Source organism: Colobus angolensis, unplaced genomic scaffold, assembly GCF_000951035.1.
Source record: "Colobus angolensis palliatus isolate OR3802 unplaced genomic scaffold, Cang.pa_1.0 Scaffold214, whole genome shotgun sequence".
Lineage (NCBI taxonomy): Eukaryota > Metazoa > Chordata > Mammalia > Primates > Cercopithecidae > Colobus > Colobus angolensis.
Genome location: NW_012115311.1, coordinates 5,840,406 through 5,854,533, shown reverse-complemented (window position 1 = coordinate 5,854,533; position 14,128 = coordinate 5,840,406). Strand labels below are relative to the sequence as shown.

At 40.4% G+C, this 14,128-nt stretch overlaps 2 protein-coding genes across 2 annotated transcripts in view; one reads left to right on the top strand and one right to left on the bottom strand.

Moving 5' to 3' along the window:
- Window positions 1-14,128, bottom strand: part of DCLK1 (doublecortin-like kinase 1) — a 354,978-nt gene that overhangs the window by 220,054 nt on the left and 120,796 nt on the right. The gene's annotated exons all lie outside the window — the stretch shown is intronic.
- Window positions 13,348-13,953, top strand: LOC105512548 (60S ribosomal protein L29-like). Its single transcript, XM_011943030.1, has one exon. It carries the CDS (start codon window positions 13,359-13,361, stop codon window positions 13,824-13,826), a length of 468 nt encoding a protein of 155 aa, XP_011798420.1. The 5' UTR covers window positions 13,348-13,358; the 3' UTR covers window positions 13,827-13,953.

Sequence of the window (14,128 nt, the reverse complement as noted above, 5' to 3'; positions counted from 1 at the left end):
AAACCATGTGTTAATTGTTTCCAAGGATATAAAAGTAGGTTGAATATCAGAGTACAAGTTGTATTAATACTAAATACCAAAATACAGATTAAAAGTAACCAATATTTGTGTGTATTTAAGTCATAATTTTTAATACTACACTACGGCATCTATTAATGCTGGACAAATTGCCAGCATCCTGCAAAAATCCTCCACCTTGCCCAGGCCTTTGAAGCACATCCTTTCTCCCAGACGGGGTGCTCTTTGATGTTCCAGAACTTCAGTCCCAATTGGCTCTTGGGCCTCTGATCCCTGCTTGAGCTCTCACTGTCTCTCTGTTCATCTTCAGTTGCAAGGCTCCCAGGTTACCTCTCCACCCCAGGTCACCTCTCCACCCCAGGTCACGCCTGGCCAATCCCAGCCTTCTCTGAACTTGCTCTGCAGTGGAGGCAGTGGCTATTGGTGTAATAAACACCGGTTCTCCAGTTGGTTCATAGATACAGAGTGTAGAACTTTCAGCTGGGCTTACAAATCTCTGGATCCCTCACAGCACCTATGTAGAGTTGTCTACACTCAGTGAACACTCTAGATTAAGTCAGGGCAGATGGTTTTCAAGCTCATTTTGAACTCCAAGCAAGACTTCAAATATTACTATTTTTGTTGGTTTTTAAACAGATAGCCAATGTGGGGAATATTTTTAAGTGACATATTTCTGAATATTCCCACCAAGTTATTTTGAATCTGATAAATTCTCTTGTACATAATGTCTACAAAGTAGGCCTGGAGAATACAAAACTGACTATGGAGAGGCACTGTTTCAAATTCCTGCTCTGGGTGATGACTGCCTCAGGCCTCCTGATGGACCAGATTCCTTACAAGGCAAGAGGACATACCCTCTCCTTGATGATGCGTTCAGGACATGCTACCCCAAAATATGGCACCTTGTCACTTGAGAAAAAGCAGAAATGGGATGGTCACTCTCATCTCACCCATCTCCCTTTCTCCCATTAAGCAGGTCATAAGACCCTCATGGGAGAGGTACCCTCTGTATACCTAAAGAAAAGTGCCTAAGACACAGATGCCAAGAAGAACTTGAACAAACAAGCCTTGCTAAGTTGCCCCCACCTATTACTATTAGATCAGACCTTTATCCAATCATACTTCTCCATGACTGTTCACTCTTAAACAGACTTAGCATAAAAACACACAAGTTTAACTGCTTTTTTAGGTCTTCATTTCCTTATGAAGACTCCTGTGTCATTTAAAACTTAGATTAAAGGCCGGATGTGGTGGCTCACATCTGTAATCCCAGCACTTTGGGAGGCTGAAGCCGAGGATCCCTTGAGCCCAGGAGTTCGAGACCAGCCTGAGCAACATAATGAGACCTCGTCTTTATGAAAAATTTAAAAAAATTAGCCAGGTATGGTGGTGCATGCCTGTGGTCCTACTTACTTGAGAGGCTGAGCTGGGAGGATCACTTGAGACTAGGAGGTCGAGGCTGCAGTGAGCTGTGATCATACCACTGCACTAGAACCTGGGCAACAGACTGAGACCCCATCTCAAACAAACAACAACAACTTATGTTAAGTACATTTGTATGCTTTTTTTTCTCATTAAACTATCTCTTGTTATAGGGGCCTAAGCCGTGAACCTAGGATGGAAGAGGAAAAGATTCTTTTCTTCCCCCTATTAGCAAATCCAGGTCTGATTCCAGATTATTTTGTGAGCTTGAAACTGACTACCGTGTTCTAACCTCATATAAAAAGCTACTCATCTATTTGGGGGGAATGCTAGGAAGATCTTATACATGGCATTGATAAAGCTTTTTTCTAATGCCTGGAGAGTGCCACATAAATCACCTAAAATGTCAAATAAAAGCCTAAATGACATTTTTAATCATAAAAACTTATGTTTTATGATTACACTGGCTCAGCAGATTTTGGTTTAATTGCCTCTCTGAAAAGTCCCAAGGCAACTGATAACTAATGAACAAATGCTTTCTGATCTATAATGAAATCATAGATTATAGGGGTTCCCACACTCATACCTTCTAGTTCACACTTCTTCCTTCTGAAAATCTCAATTGTTAACAGGTTGACAGACATTCAATTCTGTTGTTTTGAAACGCAAAGCAGTCTGAATCCACTTAAGAGACAAATGATCCCCTTTGATGCGGGAAAACATACAAGGATTTGCTTTTGCAAGCCATAGTCTGACAAAGATGAGGAGTTCCTGACACTACATCCAGGCTCACGTTTCAAAATGAAGAATTACAGTGCAACATGTTGACAGTACTAGGATGTGGCTGCCATTCCTTACTTTGTTTGCTTCCTTCAAAAGAAAGTGCTTTTTTTTTTTTTTTTTATGCTGGAGGTTTAAAAGAGGAGTTAAAGGTAACACAAAGGGTTATACAGACAAATTTTGTGCATTTCTAACTTAGCACTGGAAATGTATTCCTGACTTACTGCAGTCATCTTGAAGCCTAAAATCAAGATTATTGGCCTTGCTGGTTTTCCTTCTATCAATGACCACAACTGCCCCAGTCTCAAAACCTCTGCATCATTTTTGACCAGTATGATCTTATGTTCAATTTGCCTGGGATAGTCCCAGTTTGTGCCTGTTTTCCCACCGTCCTGACCAGTGCAGCATTTGTCTTGGAAAATGTCCTAGGTTGGACAATACATTTTATGATCACTCTATTTTTCCTCTTTCCCCTGAAAATCCTTTTTCCTTTGTGTGACCTGGTCATTCATTCCTTTATTTTAATTCTACCACCTTTATGAACGGCACTGATATACTACTCCCCCACCAGTGATCTCCAGTCTCTAATCGATAATACACATGAAGCTACTGCTCTGAAGCCCTGGATATCTTCTCCTTATTTAATGGATTAAATCCAAATTGAGGCATTCAAGATTTTCACATCCTGGTCCTTTTGCTGTTTCTGCAGCCTTGCCTGCAATGTCTCCCTGATGTAATATGTGGGTCCAACATAGTTGCTTGCTCAGCCTCCTACACACTGTCAGATGCATCTGCTTCTGTGATCCAGCTGCTCAAGCTGCTCTGCTCTCTCTTGTCTAAGACCTACTCTCCTTTCAAGACCAACTCAACTGTCACTTCCTCCCGAGAGATTTCTCTGCTGTCCCTGCCTTCAATCGATCACTTCTACATGACGCTCCTGCAGCAAGTAACATCAGTACTGACTGAGCACTTAGCACAGCCCACCTTGCATTCTTCTCTCTCTCTTATTCCAGTTCTGTCTCTCCAGGTAGACCTTAAACTCATGAAGAGCAAGGATCTTTTCTTATAATTTTTCTTATAATTATCTTTCCTCCAACAGTCACCAAAATCTGCTGACAGAAGGCAGGAGGCAGCATAAAATACAGAAAAAGCACTGAACTTAGCATGGTTTGTCTTAGACTTGCCACTTACTAGCTGTAAAACTTGGGGAAAGGTTTACCTCTCATCCTTAGCTTCCGCATTTACACACTGGGGCATGAGGATGAAACCAATACCTGCCGTGCCTTCATTACCAAGTGGTTGTGAGAATCAGGTGAAGTGAGTCTGTTCTGAATTACAAAGATTTATATACATGAGGAATTAGTTAACATTTTTTTGATGATGGTAATAACATCAAAAACATCTAGCCACAACTTAATCAGAACTACCTATCATATGGTGCTTCAGAGACACATTAGGGCCCAGCTGAATGCATCTTGGGCAGGTTTCAGAGAATTTGAATTCAATTCCTTTCTCTGAACACTCATAAGAAAAAAAAAAAAGCTAGGACAAGTATCAGCCTTGAGGCTGCCATGTTTCATTTCCTCTCTTCAAAGCCAAAGTCTTTAAAGAGCTGACTGCAGAAGGAGTGAGGGAAAGTGACCAGTTAACATCTCTAGTCCTTCCAGCATTTCGGACTATTTTCAAGTCCTTTTCTCTCATCTGCAAAACATCCTTTTGAGACACTGGAACCAATACTATGAGCTCTTTGAAAAAAAGAAAAGGGGGAAAGTAACATGCAGCCTCCAAAAAAAAAAAAAAAAATCTAAGCTATTTAGCAGGAGTAGGTTGGGGCATGGTGATTTTGGAATCAGTCACACTTTACAATTCCAGCTTCAGGCTTGACTGAGGTGTTCCAGGTGGGCAGCTCTTCTAGAACTTTCCATGTAACAGAAGTCTGTGCATTGATGGATGTTTGTGGCAGGAGCCAAGCGAATTAGTCAGATAATATGTAAGCATGAAAACAGGAAAGTGGTTCTCCTGAAGTTACTTTTCTAGCTGTAAGTTTCCCACACCACAGAATAGTCAATCACATTACAGTCCACAAGAAAAACCTGAAAGAATCATGTTCAGCTGACCTCAAACCACATCTTCTTAGCTAATAAAACATCCTTGCATCAGCTCTTGAGAACACAAACTCAAAGCTAATATAAGATACCAATTTTGCAAGACAGTTTGCCCCTGGTAATTATACTAAAAATAAAAAAAAGGCAGCCAACTGGTGAGGTTGTCTGTTCTTTTAGAAAAGATATTTCATGTTCCCTGAAGCTTCATTATCAGTGATTGGCTTGGATGAATGGGAGGCTTCCAACAGCTTTTACCCAAGACCAGGCTTGACAAATGCGGCATGATTTTGGCAGTGCTCGGGCTCTGATTCAGTCTTCAAATGTCTGGCATGGAACATGAACTTCTGAACCTGACCTGAAGCTATTATGGGTTTTAAATTTTCAAGCAATTGCATCATTAAGCAACCAGCATGCGATGGCATTACTGTCTTATCCACTGCCTAAATACCACAATGCATTTAAAGGCAGTTGACATAAATCAGCAATGAAAGGCACAGATGATGGCAATAAGAAATGGCCCATCATTAAGGTTCATTCAAAAGCATACAGGTTGGAAATGCAGCACATTCAATTTTAAAATGCAGATATGACACAAATTCAGAAAGCTATAAGAGCAATTTGTGAATTTTCACCAAATAGCATATGTTCTGAGAAATTTTTGTCTAAATGTTCTCCAAGGTGGCTTTGTAGTGGTGGAGTTTCTTTTCTTTCTTAAACCTCTGCTCCAAGAAAAGAGACAAAGTATCTACACTCAATTATAACTATAAGAGCTTTCTTTTTCACCTCAAATTACCAATATTCCCTCATTTTTTCCAATATCATATTGGAAAGACACAATCCAAATGCCTGTGTCTACAAGAATTCAGTGGGGGGAAATGACTTGACTTAACATTTGAGTGAACTAAGTTCACTTTATTATGAAATCTAATTCTATCCATTTTCAATATACTAGTTACTATGGGGCAATATTTTTAATGGGTCACACCAAAATATAATAGAAAGGAATGTAAACAAAGCAGAGGACAAAGAGAAGGAAACCAATCTGGTAGTTTTATCAAAACCAGAAAGAATAAGAACATTTTACTTTCATATAAATGTTCCTTTGTCTTCTTTTATTTTTACTGAGACCAATTTAAATGTCGAGGAACAATCTGGGAGGCTCTTCGATTTCAATGACAGTTAACAGAAAATTATCATTCTGAATGGAAATTTCACCTCTTCCCAACTAATTAGAATACTACTGGCTGTTCTGACTAAATCACAGGTGAGCAAATAATAGAAGATTGCTTATTTTTAGCAGCAGGCCGTGATAGACAACCTCAAAAAAGATAAACTAACCCACGTACGTGAGATCACACATTTTTACCATAAATCTTTGTTTCCTGGCTGGTTTTATAAATGCAAATCTAGCAGAAACGTTACAAACATAAGCAATAAGATTAAAACAGTTTTCCTAAAATACCTTCTATATTATACTTTAAGTCCAACAATATTTTCAAACTATTTTAATTTTATTTTTTCTTTTATTTTTTTATTTTTTGAGATGGAGTTTCAGTCTTGTTGCCCAGGCTGGAGTGCAGTATTATGTAACCTCCGCCTCCTGGGCTCAAGCGATTCTCCTGCCTCAGCCTCCCAAGTAGCTGGGATTACAGACGCCTGTCACCACACCCACTTAATTTTTGTATTTTTAGTAGAGATGGGATTTCACCATGTTGGTCAGACTGGTCTCGAACTCCTGACCTCAGGTGATCCACCCCCGCCCCTCGGCCTCCCAAAGTGCTAGGATTCCAGGAGTGAGTCATTGCACCCAGCCAATCTATTTTAATTATAAATAAAATCATCAGTGCTTTAAGAGGAAGAGACAGATAAAGGCCTCCCATCTTTGTCATTCACTCCATTGTGCTAGTATTGCAAACAGCACCATGTGCAATGTCCATTCCTACTTGAGATGTTTAATTTTATGTGTCAACTTGGCTGGGCCACAGGGCCCAGGTATGTGGTCAAGCACTATTCTGGATATTTCTTTGAGGGTGTTTTTAGATGGGATTAACATTTAAATTGCTAACTTTGAGCAAAGAAGACTGCCCTCCATAACGCAGGTGGGCCTCACCTATTGGTTGACAGCTTGAATAGAACAAAAGGCTGACCTCCACAAGCAGGAGGCCATTCTGCAGCAGACTTGAACTGCAACATCAGCTCTTCCCCGAGTCTCCAGCTTGCCAGCCCTCCCTGCGTATTTTGAACTTACCTGTCTCGATGTTCACGTGAGCCAGTTCCTTAAAACAAACCTCTTTCCACGTATATATATACACATCCTATTGGTTTTGTTTCTATGGAGAATCCTGATTAATACACCACTTATCTGAAGGGTATTATCCACTCTGTGCATCATCTTTTGTACATTTGCTTTCATCAATATGGACGGCATCACTTTATTTTTGCCCATTTAATAGTGAGGGTGAGCATTTGACCTGTTGGCCACAAAGCTATAGCTACTTACTCAGAGCTTCTATTTTTAATAACTATTTTTAATAGCACTCGGATTCCTGTGCTATTTATTTTGCATGCAGTGAAGCCCTTTAAAGCCCCTTAACCACTTCCCTATATTTGCATGCAGGAACAGTCTCCTCCTGCTAGAAAGCGAGTTTAATAATGCTTTGAGTTGAAGGTAGGATGGAAAAAGTCAATTCGCTTCCAAAATGGCTCCTTTCTCCTGGGGCTACACCTTGTGGTTTGAAATTAAATCCATTATCAGCTTCATCCATACACAAATGGAAAGCCAAGGCTAGCCCATTTTGGATAATCTCGTGATCTTCTCCACTAAACATGAGCACATATTGTCTGGATCGTTCTTTTTAATGATGAGGAAATACGAGATTTTTTACTAATGAAGATAGGCCCCAATCCAACTAAAACCTAGGCAGATATGATTATCTTTAATTTCTTTTCTCATCTCTCATTTTAAGGGGAAAATCATCGTAGAGCAGAAGTCTCAAAAACTTGCTCTGGGGGCAAAGAACATTTTCCCTCTCCTGGCTTTTTCCAGCATGAATGGAACATGCATGGATCTAATTTCACAGGTTAATTTCATTCTGACAATGGAAAACAGTTAAACAGCCAATCACGTGTTTATATCTATCAATAGCTTTTAATACCGATGATCATGAGGTGGTGTTGGCCTGATTAGTTCAGTCCTAACCTAAAAATGACTGATTCCTAATGAAAACATTCTTTCTTATACAGAACATTCCAACTATGGTTGTATGTCATGAAACTTGCAATGTAATAGTCTTTAAATCAGATATAAAACAACATCCCCCCTAAACTAAAAGTAAGCAAAAAACCAACCAAACAACAAAGCGTGCTTCTCGTGGATTAATTACTGGCAATTGCTTTGTTCCATTATACAGAAATACTTCGACTAACCAGAATGCATAGGTCCTGGCGTGTTTTGGGTAGCTTGGTGAATCAATCTGAAGTTTAGCATTTCTGCTTCCAGCTTTATTACTGATGTTTAAGGTAAACCACAACCAGTCTACTTTCCTGCTAAGTGTGGTCAGCAGTTTCCCATGTTCTGATTGCTGATCCGGCCCATTGTTGGAGTGGCATCACCACTCAGTCAATTCTTCTTTTGACATGCTGAGCTCCACTCCCACCTTCCTCAGTGACTTTAGTTACTGACCCCCTTTTGAGTATTTTAGTATCCCTTCAACTGCCCTAAAGTTTTAAAATAATTTTTAAAATTCTGAATAAAATTAAAAAGTATAAGAAAGTGTACAAAGCTTAGAAGAAAAATCGGCTAACAATGTCCTTAAAGTACAAAACTTCGACACAATACACTCCTATTGTCAGAAAATGCTAAACATTTTGATAAATTATATCATTATTAAAATAAAAAATGCCCTTCAATAGCTTTGCTTCTTATCCTAAAAAGACAAATAGAGCCCTTTCATAATCCTGTCCATTCACTACCTCCTGCGAATGCAGAAACCTCACACCCATACTGACGGCTCTCACAGGAGGTACCTCACAGCCATACCAATAGCTCTTCTGCCTCCTTGGGTCCCTGTTCTCCAGTCCATGCATCTCTACTAATCTTCCTTCCCCCTCAGTTTAGCCACTCAGAATCATCATACTTATGCCAAACTCTGGGCCCAGAATGGTCTTCTTGATCATTTCTAGGCAACCAAAAAATTCTTCCCTCTCTCCTTATCCTTGTTTCCCTGACAGAAACTCACTGTCATGTACACTGCAGACTTTGAATAAATATTTGTTGAACATAAGATAATGGTATTGTGATTATGCTTTTCAAAAAAGTGCCCTAAACTTTTTAGAGCTACACCCTAAAATATTTCCAGATGAGATGAGAATGTGCAATGCAGAAAGAGTTTCAGTTAAAGCTGCAGTTATTACAGATTTCACTACAAAAATATACTGAATATTTACTACTTTTTATCACTAGGCAGTGAGTCCAAAATATATGAGAATGAGAATAAGATAAACACTAATTTAAGTGGCAATAAAGGATTTTGATTATTAGGTACAATTTAAAAATTCCCCAAATAGGCTGGGCATGGTGGCTCATGCCTGTAATCCCAGCACTTTGGGAGGCCAAGGCGGGAATATCACCTGAGGTCAGGAGTTCGAGACCAGCCTGGCCAAGATGGTGAAACCTCGTCTCTACTAAAAATACAAAAATTAACCAAATGGGGTGGCATGTACCTGTAGTCCCAGCTACTCAGGAGGCTCTGGCTGGAGAATCACTTGAACCCAGGAGGCAGAGGTTGGAGTGAGCCCAGATCGTGCCACTGCACCCCAGTCTAGGCAACAGAGCAAGACTCTGTCTCAAAAAAAAAAAGTCCCCAAATAAGTCTTTGCTCCCACAATTACACTTTTCTTGAGTAGTCAATGGATATGACATTCACTCAGCACAGCTGCCAGCCTGCCTGTTCCAGAGCTGGGGTGAGCTGAATGGAATCCTCCTAAGTTTCCCAAAAGTTTGGCACACTGTGTTTCTTGAGATGATAGTCAATGGTATGGGTGGCCTCACCCATTTTTCCTTCTCTCTTTTTATCTCTCTCCCTTCAAGGACAATTTGGAATAGAAAATCACTGCTTCTTCCTCTCAGGACCAGCAAGAAAACCCCTTCTACTTGGCTGAGCAAGGCCCTCCCTGCTATCAGGGAGACAGACTCTCCTGAGGCCTCCGGCTTTCATTCTTCCTAATTTTCTTTTCTTGACATAAAGCGAGCTATTATGAGGCTGGAATTTAAAAACATCAGTACTAAGGTAAATTCTATTCTCCTCATTACTGCTACCTGATGTCTTATTATGCCCCAGTACCAAACTCTTCTTGGAGGAAATTTGTAGGAGACCTGTTGGGAGATGGTCTGGAATGATGATGCTTGGGGTCTGCTGACCTGCAGTTAGAGCTAATTCTAGACTGTTGCTTACAAAACTACTGACTTTTATACAAAAATAGCAGCAATCATTTCTGAAATCTCCCAATCCACCCAAACAAGTCTTACACTCTAGGGAGCAAAGTGTTTGCATCTGGCACAGTGATGTGGGAAGAGGGACTAATTACTTGATGTGGCTAAAATAGGAAGGAAAGTAAGTAATTACAAGCCTTAAGTCAAGTGAGGCCTTTCCCCCACTTCACCCCTAACCTTGACTAGCATTCTTCTATTACGTGGCCAGCCTGCCCTGTTCCCTCAGTTCTTCCATGTAATCCTCAAGGCAAATCTTAAACCCCACACAATCTAAGAGGCTTATTAATGGCCCTTCCCCTCAGTGATAACTTCCTCTTTCTCACTGGGCACTTACTCTACTGTCATTTTTTTCCCACTGTGAGTCCTAGAGTTTCTATCATAACTTAAGGACAGAAGCCAAATCAGCTATCTTTGCATATCAAGCTGCGAGAACACTCTCTGGCATGTCCCAGTTGATGGCGGTTCTAGGGGTGAGGATGAAGAAAGTCTAGCGGTCTGACCGCATCAGCAGCTACGAGGCATTGCAGGGGACAAGCTTCATCACTGAATGGCTTTTGATTTGCAACACATTTTCATTTGCAAGGCTGCATTAAGAGCAGGATACCCTATTTTAATATCTAAAATAATATTAAATATCATTATATGAATTAGTATTATATACCATTTACATACCATTACTAAAATCATTGAAAGTAACCTAACTTCAAAGTACTTTAAAGATCATTTGAAATGCCTTCTTGGGGAGTTTAGACATCATAAATAAAATAAAGCCATTAAGAATAATCACATCCTGTTAACCATAGGATGTTTTACAAGAAAACAAAAGTGAAAGAACAACCCTGAATATGTTCCTATGTATAAATGCAGGATCACCTATTATCTGATTTGATATTGCCAGTACTTGGCACATAGCTGACATTCAACAAATACATGTTGGTAAACTGAATGAGTAAACGTGAATTGTTTTCACATTTACTATTTTTAATACATTAAGTATGTACTCTACACATTGCTATAAAAGTAACATGCATAACTGATTTTTTTTTTTTTTTTTTTTTAAGATGGAGTTTCACTCTTGTTGCCCAGGCTGGAGTGCAATGGCATGGTCTCAGCTCACCACAACCTCTGCCTCCCAAGTTTAAGCAATTTTCCTGCCTCAGCCTCCCAAGTAGCTGGGATTACAGGCATGTGCCACCAAGCCCAGTTAATTTTGTATTTTAGTAGAGACAGGGTTTCTCCATGTTGGTCAGGCTGGTGTTGAACTCCTGACCTCAGGTGATCCACCGCCTCGGCCTCCCAAAGTGCTGGGATTATAGTCATGAGCCACTGCACCTGGCCGCATAACTGATTCTTTAGGAGCAGTAACAACACACATGGTTGAAAGAAACATCCAACAGCAAAAAACAATGCTACCTTTTTGAACAGACAATAATTCTTTCAGCAACATCAAGGTAATAAAGTTTAATGGAAAGAACCAGCTGCCTATGAATCAAGAGATTGGGTTCCAGAAGTCTCCTGCTTTATGTGTCCTCGTGCAGGTCATTTCACTCTCCTGCACCTCAGTCTCCTCCTCTGTAAAAGAAGGGGCTGAGGCCAGATGCCTTTTCAGGTCCTCTTCCTCCCTGATCTTCCAAGGATGCTAGGGCTCCTTTGGCATGGAACTCAACATTACACCCCTTGTCTGCTAGAAGACATCTCACTGACTTTGTGTGTTAAATGGAAAGGATGTATGGCATGGAATATGATGTGTACCCTACACGTGATAAAGTAAGGAGACAAAAGAAGAACTGTGTGGGACCATACGATGAAAAATGTAAGACTCATCACCCTGGAGAATCTCTAAACAAAGGTTTCCTTTTAGCTAAGTTTTTATTTGTCGGGTAATTTTTTTTTTTTTCTTGGAAGATGAAAGATCAGAACCCACAGCCTGGACCTTATTGAATCCCTCTTAATTAACTGGGAATGAAAGCCCATCATTGTACAGATCAAGCTAATTGGAAGCTTTGCTTGGTTTCTTTTCAGTATCAACTAGATGAAGCTTGGACACACTCTTGCCTTTTTGTGGTTGTACAAAGAACTGTTTTTAGCTTGGATTATCTACCTTATCCCCTTTTAGGAGGACGGTGAGGTTGGGTAAGAAAAATCTCTCTAAAAACAACAACTCTACTCACAAGGCCAGGTAAAATGTATGATAAGAAATATCCAATTTTTATTCTTGGTGATGGCCAATTCAAGGCTTGCTTTAGGCAATAATTGAAAGCCTATATAAGCACAGGCTTTTTGGTCTTTTCAACGTTTTTCTTTAAGCCAAGTGAGGTGACAAACATTTCCAAAACAAGTACAATACAGTTAATTCAATGTGCTGGTAACTCCTACATTTTAAAAGTGTTCTGAGTTTCAATTTAGTGTCATCCAATTTAAGTCAAAGGATTTCTTCAGCAAAACCTAGCAACCAATATTCGCTAGAATAATATGTGCTAGAGAATAAAATGAGTTTGAAATGTATTCTAAAATAACCCTTACAGCTAATTTTATCCTTCAATGTTAAGTAACAACAGATTCTCTTGGAGGAATGGCAATCTTTTTTAGGGTTTATAAAGTTATTGAAATGCTAATGCTACATTAAAATTTTGTTTAACGAGGCATTTTAAGCAATAAACAAATAAGAAAAATTGAAGTATAGTTTTATATTGGGACACAGAGAGAAGATCATCTTTGCTGTGAGATCAAGAATTATAAAACAAATATTGAGGCCAGTAGAAAAAGGCCATCTCTGGCTCATCTGCAAATATATATGTGTGTGCACATACATGTTCTTTTAGGTTGTTGCTTCTTTCAGCCATCCACCATCCTTGTGACAACCACATGATTTGACTAATTGTTTTAAATCCTGTACGAAATTAACTTAATAAATTATAAATTCTGAAAGAGCGACAGTTCTTAAGAAATCATAAAAGGCACCATTTCAACTCTAAGGAAAGCTTTGGCTGCACCCTGAGGGCCGGGGAAGGCCTTGTCATGGCAGCCCCCTGCCCTGGTCTGTGCTCTTTCCCACTGTCCTCTCCACGTGACCAAAGCCAGTGGGTCTGGTCCAGGGAGCCTAGGCAGATCTAGCAGTGTGTCATCTTCTCAGCAATCCGCCCATGTTTTCTCAACTATCTGATCTCATCTGAGACTGGAAAGCCAGTTGCATAAACTATTGAATGAGCATTTTGATGCCAAGCTGATTCCAATCAATCTCATGTGATTTTGGTGGGTGTGAGCTAAATTTTCCAGACCAGAATGTTTCTGGTGCTAAACCTTGGAGACCAAGGAGGAGAAACTGATCTTGAAGATTTTCATTCTGCCACAGACACTTATAACAATGAATCACAGAACTAGTGCGTGTGTGTGTGTGTGTGTGTGTGTGTGTGTGTGTGTGTGTGTGATCCATCCATTTGCTATCCTTCATATTATTACTGGTTTGGAGAAACACGTGTCTCATACACTGCTGGAGAAATGTAAACTTTAAAAATCTTAGTGGAGCGGCTAAAGGTGCAGACATGGCCAAGTCCAAGAACCACACCACACACAACCAGTCCCGAAAATGGCACAGAAATGGTATCAAGAGACCCCGATCACAAAGATATGAATCTCTTAAGGGGGTGGACCCCAAGTTCCTGAGGAACATGCGCTTTGCCAAGAAGCACAACAAGAAGGGCCTAAAGAAGATGCAGGCCAACAATGCCAAGGCCATGAGTGCACGTGCCGAGGCTGTCAAGGCCCTTGTAAAGCCCAAGGAGGTTAAGCCCAAGATCCCAAAGGGTGTCAGCCGCAAGCTTGATCGACTTGCCTACATTGCCCACCCCAAGCTTGGGAAGCGTGCTCGTGCTCGCATTGCCAAGGGGCTCCGGCTGTGCCGGCCAAAGGCCAAGGCCAAGGATCAAACCAAGGCTCAGGCTGCAGCTCCAGCTTCAATTCCAGCTCAGGCTCCCAAAGGTGCCCAGGCCACTACAAAGGCTACGGAGTAGGTATCTCTGTGTGCCAACGTGAGGACAGAAGGACTGGTGCGACCCCCCACCCCCACCTCTGGGCTGCCATCTGCATGGGGCTAGGGTCCTCCTGTGCTGTTTGTACAAATAAACCTGAGGCAGGATTTGTTAGCCTCTGTCTATTGAAAAAAAAAAAAAAAAAATCTTAGTGGAAAGCAATTTTATGACATATAACCAGAACCATAATAGGCTATTCAATTTAACTTCTTATAGGTTATCATAAGGATATATTTGAAGATACAAGAAATATTTGCTGAGAGTAGGATTCATGGCAAGATTTG

What these genes read in the sequence shown, in the direction of transcription:
- LOC105512548 (XM_011943030.1), top strand. Translation starts at nt 13,359, where the DNA reads ATGGCCAAGTCCAAGAACCACACCACACACAACCAGTCCCGAAAATGG.